Source organism: Artemia franciscana, chromosome 18 (genome assembly GCF_032884065.1).
Source record: "Artemia franciscana chromosome 18, ASM3288406v1, whole genome shotgun sequence".
NCBI lineage: Eukaryota > Metazoa > Arthropoda > Branchiopoda > Anostraca > Artemiidae > Artemia > Artemia franciscana.
The window spans coordinates 8,622,925-8,640,919 of NC_088880.1; the positions used below are offsets into that span (position 1 = coordinate 8,622,925).

General features: G+C 34.1%; 1 protein-coding gene across 3 annotated transcripts in view; it reads left to right on the top strand.

Annotated features, from left to right (window-relative positions):
* The window catches only part of LOC136038568 (uncharacterized), a 35,401-nt gene extending 22,521 nt beyond the window's left edge, over window positions 1–12,880 (top strand). The window contains exons 4-6 of one of the 3 annotated variants that reach the window (XM_065721742.1): window positions 30–302; window positions 2,430–2,492; window positions 11,600–12,880. In XM_065721742.1, coding sequence (XP_065577814.1) covers window positions 30–302; window positions 2,430–2,492; window positions 11,600–11,658 — 395 coding nt within the window. In that variant the 3' untranslated portion in view covers window positions 11,659–12,880. The remainder of the gene's footprint in view (window positions 1–29; window positions 303–2,429; window positions 2,493–11,599) is intronic. The other 2 variants (XM_065721744.1, XM_065721743.1) reach the window with 2 other exon arrangements.
* Window positions 12,881–17,995: the final 5,115 nt, after the last annotated feature.

Sequence of the window (17,995 nt, forward strand, 5' to 3'; positions counted from 1 at the left end):
CAGCTTTGGTATTAATAAATAATTTACAGCTGTGAAGGGTCTCTGTCTGAACAGCAGAGGTAAACAAGATATTACCATAACATGGACCCGATCAAAGAAATGGAAGAGATCTCACCATTATATAATACAGTACAAAAGATATATGAAACTCACAGACGAATGGCAGAGTGGCGTCAGCAAAAAGGAAGTTTTCACTGTTACCAATTTAGATCCAGGCACACAGTACTTTTTCAAGGTCGCTGTTTGGACCAGTGAGGGACTAAGCAGATACAGCAACGTTCTAGCTGTCAAAACTCTGGGATGTAAGTACCGATTTTTGAAGCACTTTTTTGTTAATTGAATTTTGATCAAATTTAAAGTTACAAAAAGAAAATATGACATGAAAAGCGTGTTAAATAAGCCTAAATCTTATTTTCAAAGCTTCGTTCAAGCTTTTCAAACAAAGCTTTCCAAAGCTTTCTTCTACATAATCCCAATTCTTCGTTCAGTCTCAAATTAAAAAAAAAAGTTATTTCTGTGAAGGATGGCAGAATGGCCAAAGATCATTTCTTGGCGGCCAACCTTCTACGGCTGAACGGTTCTTTCAGAAAGGCGAGAATTTGACATTGTAAGGAATGTTTTAAGAGAAATTGAAATATCTTAAGAAGGTGTAAAGAGGGAGGCTTTGAAGAGATTAGGATTGGAGTGGAGCATGCGTAGATGTGTTAGCCTCAGATGGCTTGATTATGCAATGAACTGATAGTGGTAGTAATAGTAGTGAAAATGAAATCTGATTATTTGAAGTGGTTAAAGATAAACATTTAAAGAAAGTGAAATCATTTTATTTTAAAAAATGTGAATAATATTTTCGATAAAAAGGCCATCAAGATACAACAATGTAGTTTTTATTGTAGTGGGTGCTAAGCCTCAAAATGAGAAACCAAGGTTAAAAACAGGTAAAAGTAACCTAAAAGCATTAGGTGCAGAGCATCCCAAGCAAGTTTAGCTTTCCTTTTAATGTGTAATAGTCATTTTGGAAGTTAAGTAGTTTTTCTTAGTTATGAACGTGGTTCAATGTCTTTGCATGCCCGTGTTCGGCAGAGTACCAATGCTATATGATGTTTGGTGTATCTTGGTATTTTATCAAGCTTTGTGGTTGCATTTCATTCAGAAACTGAAATCAAAAATTTATTGCCACACTATTTTTACTGAAAGCACAAATTACGCTTATTTTATCTTATTATTGCTCTGAATAAGCCAGAAATACCTATTATTTTTTCATCGATACTAGCGTCAGTTTCCTCTCGCCAAGTTAGTCTTTGGGGCCAGATTGTCATTTACAGTTTGCTGACAATATTTCTATTTCAATCTTAGTGCTTTTAATTTTTTTTATAATTTTGGTTTCAACTTTTTATTTTCAACCTATTGTTTTATTTTCAAACAGTTTATTGTAATGAACTGTAGCCTAAGTAAATAGCGACTTGGCTCAATAGTAACCAAAATTTTTTAAACCAGTGTCTTTATAACAATAGACGTATCAAAATAATTGGTTTTTATGTTTATTGCAAATATATGAAGTTGTTTAAGCATGCCATCGAAAAATTTGAGCTAGAGAAAATTTATCCAATTTCTGATAGAACAGAGAAACACCACCAAAAAAACAAGCGATCTCAATGAAAATCACAATCAGATTCAGCCAATCAGAAAATAAACTGTAGAGGTTTCAAGCTCATATATACAAGAATTTGGAATTTTGCAATTTTTTTTATCATGGATTTGCGCCTGTTTTATTTTTTTTAAGGGGTGATTGTATCAGCCCAGTTATCCTAAAATATCTGAAGAGACCTTAATTGATCGAAAATCAAAAGTTATACTACCCTTCTTAAGTGGCAAAAATAATGAAATGCGAGTTCCCTCCCCCTCCCCTACTGACACACTCCTTTTTCACAAAATACCAACTCAAAATTTTGAGATAGTAATTTGATTAAGGATAGTTGAAAATTCAACAAACATGCCTCCAGGTGATGCCATGACCCCTCTTAATCCCCGGGGAACGGATTGTAAGCTGTGCAATTTACTTATTTTTCAAACGTAGCATCTGTTATCGGGAAGTATATGGCAATTTTAAAGGGGGAGGGTTATTTCGTGGGTAGGAAGAATTTTTTGCAAGAAGAATTATCCATAAAAAGGAGATTTCTCAGAAGAAGCTTTCCGCTGTGGGAGGGAGGAGGATGAATAATATTTCGAGACATGAGCTGTGAAACAGTCAAAATATAAATAAAAAAAATGAAAAATCGATATCAAAAATCCAAACGAAAGGATTTTTTTCAGTTATGAGGGCTTCCTCAACCATCGTTCTTTACAATAAAGATTGATATTTAGTGACAATTCTTTAAGAAAGACTTGCTCAAACCCAGGAGCCATTGAGTTTGAATTAAATATGTTTTTAGTGGCAGAGTGGCAGAGGCCAGTGACAGAAAACCAGTATCTTCAGTCAACCAGTACCTGTCACAGTAAGTACATTTTCTATCTGTGGTAAATTTGTTTTTATAAATGACCGAACCTAGTCAGGCTCTTGCATTGGGGGACAATCAAAAGACTTCGTCAGATGAACAGTATAAAAACTAACGAAATAAATAGAAAATACTAATTGTTATTACCAGCAACAAAAATTAAAATTCTCACAAGCTACTTCCCCTCTCCCTCCACCCAAGAGAATTAAACATGGTAGATTTACCAAAATTCGTTAGAAATTCCTCCGGTATCTTTCACAAGCCATGCAATCAGTAAATTTTGGTATGCGCTTCTAACATTCAAACCACCAACTAAGATCAGTTTTTTGTTTCATTTTAGAAATTACCAAAAATAATTTGTTGGGGAGGGGGTGGGATACGTAGAAATTAAAATTGTGACAAATTTATAGCCTTGGAATCAAGGAAATACAAAATTAAATGAATTTAATTTATTATGTAAGAAAAACTAGCAAATGTCCCTTCCTCAGCCCAAGGCTAAAAATACCACTGAGGATAACATTTTACGATTAGAAAATATTAAAGTTATGGTTGATATTTTTGAAGCAAATGCAAAAAAATTACTTTTTCTCACTAGATATATATCTATGTGGTTTTGTATTTATAATAAGGAGTTTGAGAATTAATTTTTAATATCTTTCTACTGGCATGAAACGAAACAAAAGATTCCTGATAAGTCTTTCGACACATCCAGCGAGTTAAAAATGCACAGCGATGGGTCCAATTTAGTACGTAATCTGAATGGTTTACTCTGTTACTTTCAAGGGTAGCAGACTCAAACGGATCTACTGCAGAAATGAAACATACGGATGAATAGATTTTTATCTCCCATGAAGGAAACCAAACGAAAAAAAAAAATCTTTAGCAAGCGCTTGCCTCAAAATATGACATACCTTGAAAATATTGAATTTTCTTATTCGAGTTGCCTCAACATAAAGAACATAGTATACTTTTCCAAGGATAAACTACCACTTTTTTGGAAGAGGGGAAGATATCATCAATTCCTTAGATATTTTTTTAATCTCTGTATATTTTTTTTCAACAGATAGATAAATAAAGCCATATACACACAAAAATACAAATAAATAACAAACATGCAAGGAAATTAAACAACAGTACGAATTACAAACACGCACAAAAACAGAATGCAACACGAAAAATGCCTAATCTAACAACAAAAGAAATTAGTCATATAGAACTTTTTCTTCTTATTAAGGATTTATCCACACACACTCCCACTCAAAATATTGTGGTTGGGTTACTATTTTGCAGAATACCCGAAGCATCAAATTAATCCCATGCAAATAAATTTCTCGTAAATCCAAGAGCACCGGGCATTTACGGAGAAAATGATCCTAGTCTTTATCCTCATCCTTACAAAGGGGACAAACATACCGCCAATAAAGTATCTCCGCTCCATATTCTATCACGGGTAAAATTTTTGTGTTAAACATTTTTTTTATGCATTTTTAGGCTATTAATCCCCATTATCGTCGGGTTTCTAAATATTGCTGACATGACCACTCTACCTCTCTTAATTATTTCATCAACATGACTCTTTAGGCTTCCAGTTTCTGATAAGATAAAGCCTAAATATTTATTCTTGTTCTTATAATTAGTTCCTTATAATTAAATTTAAATGTATATTTTTCATTCTTTATTTTTAAAATAACAACTTCGCTCTTTTCAGTATTCAGCCTTAATTAATTTTTTTCTGTAAATATTCTTCTATGAGATTCAAAAGTGTCTGTAGATTGTGCGGTTTATTAGCCACCAAAGCAATAACATCTGCAAATAATAAGAGAGATAGTTTTTGGATCCCTAGGCTAACTTATAGTCCCTAGGCTAACTAGGCTAATATTCTTACCTATTTTGCTCATATGTATACAAGTTCGTTTTCTACCTTCTCCCACCTCCTTTAACTTATCTGGTGAAGCGATTTGGAGGAATTGTTTCAACATGACAGCTTTGAAATTAGTTGAAAATAAATTATATTTTGCCTATAGTAGATACTCTAAAAATCGTCAAGAACAAAAAATACAAATCTCTTAAACATAACACCCTGTATATTAGTTAATTTTTGGCTTCTATATAAAATTTTAGACATTTCTGTATATTATTTTCTATTTTGACTTCTTAATGAACAGGAAATTTTACGATTATTAGTCAGCCCAAAAAATGTTGGTCCATAGCGCGAGGGACAATAAAAGGCAGCATTCGTTTACAACCGAAATAGAACACCCATCAAAGCATTGAAGTTAAAGTAAACACAATAAAACTTGAGAAGTCTTTCAAACTCCTTTTTTGTATTGGGTTTTATAGAGCAAATATTTGATGATATATATTCTAGCTCAAGGATTTCTTTTTTTATTTGAACATAAATTTTGTGCCAAATTCTGAAAATAAAATTTATATAATGGTTGCAAATATGACGTCTCCGCAATATCTCAAGAGCGACTTAGTGTATTCAGTTAAAACTTTCGAGGCTACTAGTACTAACACTTCAGTTTTTACTATGAAACTTAATTAAAAGAGTTTAAGTGCATCCTATTTGTCAAAACAGTATAGGTACAAAGTTTCGGGAATGGTATTAAGCTTCTTTTTTTCAGGAAAACTTAAGGAAGTGTAAAACTCAATTAGACAATGCTATTTATGTCCAGGTTTTCAAAATAGCATATTTTATTGGTTATTGTGGAAAAATTTCCTCCAAAATATTAATAGCATGCCAAAATAAGGATTCTTGTTAAAAAAAAAACTAACAAGAACAGATTTTTTGACCAGAAAGTAAGTAGTAACACAAAAACTTAAAACGAGCAAAAACTACTTCGTATCCGAAGAGGATTTCCTGCTTTTCAATATCCCTCTCTTCACGCTAAAGCATTTTGTAACTTTAAAAAAGCTTCCTATTCTAATTCCCTTGTTTTTCACTTATTGTTGTTAGAGAATTGCGTCAAAAAATCAAACCATAGCGCAAAGAGAGAGGTATTGAGGAGGAGGGGACCTCCCTCATGTGGGGCATAATTTCTTCTAGTTTTAAGTTTTAATGTTGCTCCTTACTTTCATCTACAAACTTTTTTTTTAAATTTAATTTCTGATGGTTTTTCAAGTAACACCGAAAAATCTAACTACTCTTGGCAAATTCCCCGCCGTAAGTATTTGGCCATTTTGAGGGGGGTGGGGTTATACAGAGGAGGACTTTCTATTTTCTATGGAATGGAGATATTTTCCCAGAGAGTTTTCAAAAGAAATTTTCAGCATGGAGGGAAGGAAGAATATTTCCAGGCATGGTTTGTAAAACTGTCAGAAAAGTAAATAAAAACTAAACTTTCTAATTAAGACACATTCGTTTAGTATCAATACCTTCGCTTTAGTGTTCCCTAAGTAAAGATCCATATATGTTCAACATATCTTGTTTTTTAACTTATTATTTTCGACAGAGTATAACAAACTGACAGAGTACAGAGTACAATAAACCCGAAATCCAAGGCATTTACCTATTTAATGGATTAGTTTAACATCTACTTTATTGGTTACCGAAATTTCTTTGTTAACATATAGAAAAAATTATGTACCGATGCCCACTAATAAGAAAAAGGGTAAGGATGGCTGATGACGTCCATTTTTTTTCGAAACATTTGGGAATGCCCAGGATAGTTGTACTCAGGAGGGGAGGAGCCCACTGGGTTTGAGACCATTCTCCTTCCAAAATATTTTTTGGACCTATTAAAAGAAGCTAAATTAACTTAACTAATTTCTTAGGTGTTTTTTTTAATAATTTTGTACCCCTCCCCCTAGAAAAAATGCTGAAAAAATTCTTCCATACGGTCATTTCTTATCTATGGTTACTTCAAATGTCATTAGTAAGAAAAGATTAGGGGCCATAAACTCGTTAAATTATTGTTATGATCAACAAATAACTTAAAATTAAAAAGTTGTGATAAAATCGTGCTAAACAAGCTTAAATCTTATTTTCAAAGAGCTTTGTTCAACGTGATCCTAATTCAAAATTAAAAAAACAATAAAAAAAAGTTATATCTGTGAAGGATGGCAGAACGTTAAAGATCATTCTTGGCGGCCAACCTTCTATGGCTAAACGATTAGCAGGTTCTTTCCGAAAGGCGAGAATTCGATGTTGTAAGGAATGTTTTAAGAGAAATGGGAACGTCTTAAGAAGGTGTAAAGAGGGAGGCTTTGAAGAGATTAGGATTGGGGTGGAGCATGCGTAGATGTCTTAGCCTTAGGTGGTTTGGTTCTGCAATGAAATGATAGTGGTAGTAAAAGTAGTGAAAATGAAATCTGATTATTTGAAGTGGTTAAAGAGAAACATTTAGATAAGCGCAATCACTTCATTTCAAAAAATGCGAATTATATTTTCTATAAAAAGGCCATCACGATACAACTATGTAGTTTTTATTGTAATGGGTGCTACACCTCAAAATGAGAAACCAAGGTTTCTCATGAGAGAAACCTTCACTAATGCCTAACTAAAGCCTAAAAGCATTAGGTGCCAAACAGAACAAGAAAGTTTAGCTTTCCTTTTAATGTGTAATAGTCATTTTGTTAGTTAACTAGTTTTTCTTAGTTATGAACGTGGTTCAATGTCTTTGCATGCCCATGTTCGACAAAGTACCAATGCTATATGATGTTTGGTGTATATTGGTATTTTATCAAGCTTTGTGGTTGCATTTCATTCACAAACTGAAATCAGAAATTTACTGCCACACTTGTTTTACTGAAAGCACAAATTACAGTTATTTTATCTTATTATTGCTCTGAATAAGTAAGAAATACCTTTTACTTTTTCATCGATACTAGCGTCACTTTCCTCTTGCTAAGTTAATCTTTGGGGCCAGATTATCATTTTCAGTTTGCTGACAACATTTCTGTTTTAATCTCTGTGTTTTTATTTTTTTCTAAATTTTTGTTTCAACTTTTTACAACCTATTTTGTTTTATTTTCAAACAGTTTATTGTAATGAACTCTAGCCTAAGTAAATAGCGACTTGGCTCAATAGTAACTAACAAGAGCTAAGAGCTCATATGGCACTTGTGACGAGGCAAGAAGAGCTAAGAGCCAAGAGATCATATGGTATGAGCTCTAGCAAAATTCTATGAATCAATAGATTGATTTAAAAGGTCAGATACTAGCGTCAGTTTCTTCTCGCCAAGTTAATCTTTGGGGCCAGATTATCATTTTCAGTTTGCTGACAACATTTCTGTTTCAATCTCTGTGTTTTCATTTTTTTCTAAATTTTTGTATCAACTTTTTACAACCTATTGTTTTATTTTCAAACAGTTTATTGTAATGAACTCTAGCCTAGGTAAATAGCGACTTGGCTCAATAGTAACCAACAAGAGCTAAGAGCTCATATGGCACTTGTGACGAGGCAAGAAGAGCTAAGAGCCAAGATATCATATGGTATGAGCTCTAGCAAAATTCTATGAATCAATAGATTGATTTAAAAGGAAAATAAGAGGCTTAATGCCAGTCAGGATTTAAAATAAGAGCTCTGAGTCACGATGTCCTTCTAAATATCAAAATTCATTATGATCCGATCACCCACTCTTATGTTATAAATACCTAATGTTTTCTAATTTTTCCTCTCCCTTTAGCCCCCCCCAGATCGTTGAATCTTGGAAAAAGACTTTATCAAGTCAATTTGTGCAGCTCCCTGACACGCCCACCAATTTTCATCGTCCTAGCACGTCCAGACGCACCAAACTCGCCAAATCAATGAACCCCTCCCCCAAACTCCCCCAAAGAGAGCGAATCCAGTACGGTTCCGCCAATCACATATCAAGGACAATTGCTTATTCTATCCACCAAGCTTAATCCCGATTTCAACACTCCAAGCGTTTTCCAAGATTTCCCCCTCCAAATACCCCCAATGTCAAAAGATCTGGTCGGGATTTGAAATAAGAGCTCTGAGACATGAATTCCTTTTAAATATCAAATTTCATTAAGATCCGATCACCTATTCGTAAAATAAAAATACCCCAATTTTCCCGTTTTCCAAGAATTCCGGTTTCCCTATCCAACTCCCCCCAATGTCACAGGATCTGATTGGAATTTAAAATTAGAGCTTTAAAACCCAAGACCCTTCTAAATATCAAGTTCCATTAAGATCTGGTCACCCTTTCGTAAGTTAAAGATACCTCAATTTTCAAAATTACCCCCCCCCAACTCCACCAAAGAGAGCAGATCCGGTCCAATTATGTCAGTCACGTGTCTTAGACAGGTTCTTATTCTTCCCATCCAGTTTCATCCTGATCTCACAGCTTTAAGTATTTTCTGAGATTTCCGGTTCCCCTCAACTGCACCCCCCCCCCCAATTACGCTGGATCCAGTTGAGATTTAGAATAAGAGATCTGAGTCACGAGGTACTTCTAAATATGAAGTTTTATGAAGATCCGGTCACTCCTTCGTAAGTTAGAAATACTTCATTTTTCTAATTTTTCAGAATTAGCTCCCCCCCCCCCAAATAGAACGGATCCGTTCCAATTATGTAAATCACGTATCTAAGACTTCTGCCTATTTTTCCCACCAAGTTTCATCCCGATACCTCCAATCTAAGCGTTTCCCATGATTTAAGGTTCCCCCACCCCAAACTCCCCCAAATGTCACTAATGTCACTTAAATAAGAGCTTTGAGACACGATATCCTTCTAAATATCAAATTTCATTGAGATTCGATCACCCGTTCGTAAGTTAAAAATACCTCAATTTTCTAATTTTTCAGAATTAACCCCCCCCCCCCCAACTACCCCAAAGAGAGTGGATCCGTTCCAGTTATGTCAATCATGTATATAGGACTTGCGCTTATTTTTCCCACCAAGTTTCATCCCTCCAGTCTAAGTGTTTTCCAAGATTTTAGGTTTCCCCTTTCCAACCCCCCAACCCCCCAATGTCACCATATCCGGTCGGGATTAAAATAACAGCTCTGAGACACGATATTCTTCTAAATATCAAATTTCATTGAGATTCGATCAGCCGTTCGTAAGTTAAAAATACCTCATTTTTTCTAATTTTCTGAAATTAATTTTCCGGCTTACCTGGAAGTGCCTAAAGTAGCAAAACTGGGACCGACAGACTGACACACCGACAGAATTTGCGATTGCTATATGTCACTTGGTTAATACCAAGTGCCATAAAAACTTTAAAACCAGTGTCCTTATAACAATAGACGTATCAAAATAATTGGTTTTTATGTTTATTGCAAATATATGAAGATGTTTAAGCATGCTATTTAAAATTTATCCAATTTCCGAAAGAATGGAAAAACACCATCAAAAAATCAAGCGAACTCAATGAAAATCACATTCAGATTCAGCCAATCAGAAAAAAAAACTGTAGAACTTTCAAGCTCATTTATACAGGAATTAGGAATTTTGCAATTTTTTTATCATGGATTTACGCTTGTTTTATTTTTTAAGGGGTGATTGTATCAACCCAGTTATACTAAAATATCTGAAGAGAGCTTTATTGATCGAAAATCAAATTTTGTGCCAAATTCTGAAAATAAAATTTAAATAATGGTCGCAAATATGACGTCTCCACAATATCTCAAGAGCGACTTAGAGTATACAGTTGAAACTTTCGAGGCTACTAGTACTAGGATTTCATTTTTTACTATGGAGCTTAATTAAAAGAGTTTAAGTGCATCCTATTTGTCAAAACAATATAGGTACAAAGTTTTGGAAATGGTATTAAGCTTCTTTTTTTTCAGGAAAACTTAAGGAAGTGTAAAACTGAAATAGACAATGCTATTTATGTCCAGGTTTTCCAAATGGCACATTTTACTGATTATTGTGGAAAAATTTGCACCAAAATATTAATAGTGAGCCAAACTAAGGATTCTTCTTAAAAAAAACTAACAAGAACACATTTGTTTTACCAGAAAGTAAGGAGCAGCACAAAAACTTAAAGCAAGCAGAATCTACTTCATATAAGAAGAAAATTTCCTCCTTCTCAATATTCTGCTCTTCACGCTAAAGTATTTTCTAACTTTAAAAAAAGCTTCCTATTCTAATTCCCATGTGTTTCAGTTATTGTTGTTAAAGAATTGCGACAAAAATCAAACTATAACGTAAAGAGCGAAGTATTGAGGAGGAGGTGACCCCCTTCATATGGGGAACAATTTCTTCTAGTTTTAAGTTTTACTGTTACTCCTTACTTTCAGTTAAAAACTTGTTTTTTAAATTTAATTTCTGACGGTTTTTCAAGTAACACCGAAAAATATAACAACCCCAGGTAAATTCCCTGCCGTAAGTATGCGGCCATTTTTAAGGGGGGAGGGGGTATTTACAGAAGAAGGGTTTTCCACAAAGCCAATTTTCTATGAATGGAGAATTTCCCCAGGGAGTTATCAAAGAGAAATTTTCAGCATGAAGGTAAGGAAGAATATTTTCAAGAATGATTTGCAAAACTGTTAGAAAAGTAAATAAAAACTATTTTTAAGAAAGTAAGAAGCAAACTAAACGAAAAGAAATTTTTCCGGTTACGAGGGGTGTTTCCCATTCCTCAACCCTCACTCTGTGTGATTAAGTTAGACGCTTTGTTGCAATTTTTTAAGAAAGACTGCTCAAACACACGGGTATTACATTAGAATGATCTTCAAGAACCTTAAGACTTTGTTGTAACGAACGAAGGTTTAGGAAGTGGCAGCTTCCCTAAAACGCATAGGAATTTCTGTTCATTTTAAGCTCTAATGACGTTACTTTTAGTTAAAAAAATAATTGATCTTTCTATTCGATTAAATATAAAATGAGTTAGAATAAAACTATAAAATAAGTCACGGCTAGAACAAAAAGAAAAAAAAAACAACTTAGGTTTAGACTGTACAAAAATATTTGTGGTCTTGGCCGATCAGAAATAAGATTGTTTGACCAATTTTTTGCCGTGCTGTAGGCTTTGTAGTGAAAAAAAAATATACAGAATAAAACTGTCCATTGGGTCTTTTTTTGTTCAGATATACTATACATTTCAGAGGTACTCGTCAAATATTTTTCATGAAACATTGTTCCCATGTATGTTCTTTCTTTATGTTATCTGTTTTTGATTTTTGTTTTTTATGTAACGTTTTCCTTTTAGGTCATAAAAATCTTCAGGCACACCTGGCAAAACCTGAAATATTGGAAACTGAATTATAAGTACATCTTCGATAATTTTGCAAAATATTTGTTCCTTAAAGCTTGTGATCTAAGTTTGACATTCCTATTGAAACTATTACCCATTGTGTGTGTTTGCATCCATATTCTATATTTTGTATTTCAAGGTAGTTTTTATTATTCAGCTTAACAAAATCATCTCTGAGAATGTCCTCGATTTTTTTATTTTGTACTGATATCTGCTAATATACTTTTTGAGGGCGATTTTCAATATATATTAATTTCCAATGATAATGAACAAAGGATCAAAATTTAATAGTTGAACAGCAAAACAACAGCCTCTAAGGCGATTCAGTAAAGGGTTTACAATTAGTAATCAATCTCTCTTATTACAATGAAAATTGAGTTCTCTTATCGTTTCCCTTAGAGTTTTCTAAACGACTTTTTTTATTCTTTTGGATTTTTTCTCTTCATTTATTGTGTTCTTTTTTGGTTTTTCATCGTTCCATTTTTCCAATGGCTTAATAGTATTTCATTGTGAGTATTATCATTCCTTTTTGTCGTAAGAATAGCAATAAAACGGATAAGTGGACATTCTCAAAGAAGAGGCTTCTCAAATTTATTAGTTTCAGAGCGATTACAAACAAAAGGTTCATACTTTGACTCATCAAAATGCTGACTTCTCGCATTTTTTGAAGAAAAAGATTTTAACAGAAAATCTGGGGACTCTGCTCTTATTTCTTTTACAAAAGTCTCTTTCATTTTGATCTGACCTCCTGTCCTCAGAGTTCAATATTTTATTTGGTAGTGTGCAGTGAGATCTTACCATTTCGAAGAGTCAAAGAAGGGACTTAAAATTGTCAGCTAATGTCGTTGTTCTTAAAAAAAAAATGATGAGCCGAATTACAAATGCAATGGATTACTTTTAACATTTTTGGATTAAAAGTATTGTTAAATCTCCAGTTGAAATTCTTTTGTCCCATAGCACTTAAATTGAGATTTCATTTTCTTTCTTTTTAAGTTTTTTTAATTTCATTGTAGAAATTTGGCTCACTGTATTTTGAGTATTTAATCCTGGAAATATATTTGTCAGATTTATTAGTTACTTTTTTATTTAGTATCTACAAACGTGAAATGACATGCAGTACTTCCAAAGTGCCTATTTATCATCTGTTGGAACAGATGATAAATTTTTTTTGTGGAATTCTTTGTGGAACAAAAAACTCAACTGTATTTTAACTTTTGAAGTAAATTATCTTATTTATTTTTATTTATTTATTTAGTTTTCAGTTAGAACAGAGGTATTTGATAATATTAGTACATAGCAAGGACAGATTTTTGGTAATGTTAGTAAGAAGTAAGGGGGGACGGGGTCATCTCCCCTCCGCAGCTGGAGTGTAAATGATTTTAGTTCATTTGTAAATAGATAAGCCTTGGTCACTTCCTGTCCCCGATCAGTAGCATCACAACGAAGCTACTGTGCTAGCTCAGAACCATCTGGATTAGATAGGTAAGGGTTAAATTGCTCCTCTATAGCGTATAATGGCATTTTCTCACTGTCGTCATAAGTAAAGATTTTATGTTTTAAATTTTGGCTCACGTTAGGCAACAAGTGTCTTCTCTCTCTCTGCAGAACCACCATCAGGAGTCAAGTTGGTTTATACATCTGAGCAATTTTCTGAGCACCTACAACCTAGTCTCATGAAAAGTTAAGGATAGAACAATAAAAAAATAGCACATTTTGTCACATATTAAACCTTATGAAAACTTGTTCGATACGATTTTGAATTCAGTATTCTCAATTTGTATTTTATTTATTAATTTTTGTATATTTTATTTTTTCAATTAATTAAGCTGTACTTCAGCATTGCTATGAACATTGGATTTGAGTTTTATCTATGAATAAAATTACAAGACACATCAGTAAAGAAAATTTTATCTTTATTCTTGGTTCACAAAGTTGAACCCAGCTTAAATTTGTTTTATTTTTGAACATCCCACAAACAGTAGATGCAATAAAAACGCAGAAACCTTCATTTTTGCTTCTTTTTTAATTAATGCTTTTCCAACAGCTCACTCCAAGACACCATGAACTTCCTACAAATTCAGGATAAAATCTAACAGCTAGGTGAAAGTATGGTTAGAGCCTTTGAACTAAGATCACTGAAACTGGTAGTAACCGAAAGTTCAATATCCGGGTCTAGCTTAGGGTAGATTTGGAGTGGACACATTTTAAACATGAAGAACTAAAATGTATTTCGCAAAACTACTAAAAATACAATTATTATTTAATAAATATCAAGAGGTATGGTAAAGAGCGTGCGTAACTGTGTTTACAGTTACGTAACACACACCATTCTCACCATTCTTGTGAACTTATCACTTTTGAATGAAACTTTTCCTAGTGCCATAAAATCAGCCAGATTATTTTTTCTCCATAAGGGTGGTTCTAGATATGATCCTTTTAATTATCGAACAATTTTTCTTTTATCAGCCTCTAATAAAATTTTTGAAAAATGTCTGTGCTCTAGACCTTTGTCATTTCTTGATAAAAAAAAAAACATTTCTTCCATTACAATCAGATTGGTTTTTACCATAAACACTCGACATAACATGCTTTCATGGCCTTGTTGAAATTCATTAACAAGGTGCATTAACAAGGGTAGAATTCTAGCTACAATTTTCATTAATGTGAGAAAAGCGTTTGACAGCATATCACATACTATGCTTCTCTCTAAACAGAAAACGTTGGTATGCGGGGAAGCAGTTATCAATGGTTTAAAAATTATTTATCAGAAAGGTCTATCAGCATTCACCCTTAGCTTCAAGATCAATTCCGTGATGATTTTAGTGTCCCTCAAGGGTCCATCTCAGGACCTGTTTATTCCTTATATTCATTTGTGATATTTTCATTGCCATATCCGAACAAACTAAACAAAGTTGCTGTAGGATTTGTGGTTATAATTTTGATTCACCTAGTGAGGCAGCTCAAAACCCACTGCCATTTGCATTCCACCATCCGCATCAATCAGCAGACATACTAGGCATTACAACAAACTAGAACCAGTCAAGGGCCGTACGAACAGATTCGCAAACTCCTTTGTACCATATTTTGTAAGAGCATTTAACAAGTGTTAATTGTAATTTTGTGATTGTAAAAGTAGCGTAATTTAGCGTTAATTTTTGAGTGCTACGATAGCTATTTAAATAAACGAATACGAATACGAATTTGCAAATGATAGTAGTCTTGGGTGTTCAAAAATTAAGTATTTTTCCCTTATCCAAATAGTGTATTCTGTTCTAAAAAGAACCTTTGCTTGGTTTGATGCAAATAACCTTGCCCTAAATCTACTCTACTTATTTTTTCTATATCAGGGACTTCTTGTCCTTTGGTTCAAACTATTTCTACCTCTCATGGAGATACAGCTCGTCCCTCTGACAAGAATGTTTGATTCCTGAACATTTTATAGGAAAAAATCTTTCTTTCAATCATCACTGTGCTCTCGTGAAACTTAAGCTCTCCAGAAAGCTAGGAGCTCTTTGAAAGCTTCGTCATTCTTTATTAGGGCAATCTATGCGAATAATTGTTGTGCCTAGCTCACTTGTGTTGATATTTTTGCAAGGATAAAACACATTATCAAAGGCAATTTATACCTATATTCAACTGTAGATTGTCCAAAACTTACAAAACGTACTAAATCTCCAAGGCCTGCAAGTCGCAAGACTTGCTCCATTAAGGAGCGGTTATTTACTAGATAGATACAGCATGCCACGCCATCTGTATGAATAATTGTTGTACCTTGCTTACTTGTCAAGGATAATAGGCAGCGTTCACATCTATCTCTACCGTGCGATATGCGTGAACTGAAATTTGAACGAAACAGATATAGTGGACGGTACGTGGCTCTGACTTAGGATTTTGCGCTACCAGTGAATGCAATTAGTTTTGATTGGAATACTGGACTATCCCTGGCTATGATATTTAGATTGCGCGATGACCTATCAAAATAGGAAGTCTATTTTAAATCGGTTGCTGAACTTTGTCACCAGATCCATGCATCATAATGCGAAAACTGATCTGATTACCATAAGAGCTGTAAGTATTTTTGATCATAGTACTATTATTAGTGCTGAAGAGTTTTTTTTATAAGGAACTGAGTATCTGATAGTTAATGAACTCTCTCAAAAAATTGACGGCTTTTTAGAGAATGCGACCTATTCGGACCCTGTTTGGTCAGCTAGAATTGATACCAACGTTACAACTAACCCTGCCCCAGTTCCTACGTTTGCCGTTGTACTACAGAAATATCCTGCAAACCTGGACCCAACTAGTGCTCATAAGGACTTTATCGATAAACTTTGCCCCGAGGTCACAGGCGAAATAACTGAAATTAAATAATCGGCTTCGGAATGAAAACTTTTTGTTAAATCAAAGAGTGCAGCGAATAAAATTGCCGAGAATGCTAAGAACAGTACCTCAGGTATCTCGGTGAGTGTGAAACACTCACTGTTTACAAGGGTCCTGAAAGGCGTACCGTCCGAATACGATGACAATCAAGTCGAATCTCTATTACCAAACTACGGGAAAGTTTCACAATGCAGATAGTCCCAAGTGCTAAGTGTCTTCTTTGAGTTGAAATAAGACCTGGATCAGTTCTTGAAAGTGTCTATGAAAGTTGGCTACGAAAAGCTTCCGGCACAAGCATTTGTGTATCTCCAAAAGCGTTGTTTCTCGTGTTATAATGCCGGACACCTGGCCTCTCACTGCTCCAATCAGGCCCTCTGCTCTCAATGTGGATCATGTGATCACATCCGCTTGGAGGTGGTGACAGGGTATATCGCCAACTATAATTAATATTTTTTCATTTTTTGGCGCACTTACATACTTTTATTCAGCAAAATTGTATAAAGATGTGTTAAAGAAATTTTAATTAAAAACTAGATTATCCACTTGATAGCAAAAAAATGAAACTCATGCACATTTATTTTTATTTTCTTTTTTTACCATTATTGTAAAAATGGGTCCTTAGGTATTGCACTATTTAAACAAAAACATAAACAAAAGCCAAATATGTACAACAACCCCGGTTTTGGACTTAGAGCGTACTTGTTAATAATGAAATAATGAGTAAATATTTTAAACAGAAGAAGTGAAAGAAATTTAATTATCTGGTTCAATAAAAAATCTTACATTCAATTAAGATCCATACTATAAAACACTTAACTGCAAATTACTTACACATTCAGTGTTGCACAAGTAAAAATATTAATCACTTTTATGCCGCAGAATCGTATACCCTTTCCAGGGAGCCGAACACAATTAATTTGCACTCTTCCCTCCAGTACAAAAATCAGAGTAGCCAAACTCCTATTTTTACAAATTTAAGTTCACTTTAAATTGGGCTTGATTATTCAATTTGATTTTTACTCATTGTCGGATCTATTTATTCAGGCAGCAAAGTTGAGAAGCTTGCTATCTGTCCCTGTAAGAAAAACCAGGCAACTGAAACATCAATTCATCACCGAATGCGCCAGCAATAGCTCGAGACGATCTTCATCCTTATTACATCTTGTGTCACCATCAGATATCTGTGTCCTATAGTTTCCCACTTTGATAATAACCCGTTTAAATAAATAAATATATAATTTTATTCCTCACGCCTCTCAATACAAAATTTCTACACAGCTGCCACCTTTTTAAAAGAAAAATGTTATGGCAGGGCGAAGAGCGGATCGACTGCGGCACGATTGCCATTTAAAGTCGTCCTACGTTGAAAGTCTCAAGATATGGTATGTTTATGTTTAGGCTATCGGAGAAGGCTTCCAGTGATTTCATCTTTTCGACTGGGAATGGCAGTTTGTTCCAGATCCTGATGACCCGGGGTATGAACTAATGATGGTAAGAATTAGATCTTGCAATATTCTTACCAGTTATACAAGGTGCAAATTCTGTGTCATATTTTCTGATTAAGTGTTTCGGTGTCTTTAAATACCAAACTACTTTTTCCAGATTGGCTTGATACTATCAAGGATTGTTGTTGGGTTAAGGCGGCTGCATACTTTTTCTTTGAGGTTTAGGATGTTAGAGGGCCCGCGAAACTACTGAAAAATTCTTAGTTTCCCCTCAGTTTTCCAAAAGTCCCTTCGTTCAAATGTGACTTTGTCTTGGAATGTGCATTAGGTTAGTTTTGGTTAAATGAAAGCTCTAAAGTTCTCAATCGTATGACTAACAATCGTAAATATCGTAAGTATGACTGTGTTTTGTAGAAAGGTGAAGTCTAAGATCGTTCTTCTTGTCTCAAGTTTATGCAGATTGAGCCTTCTTAGAGCTTCGTCATACGGAAGGTCTCTGAATCCTTGAAGTCCTTTTACAAAGCGT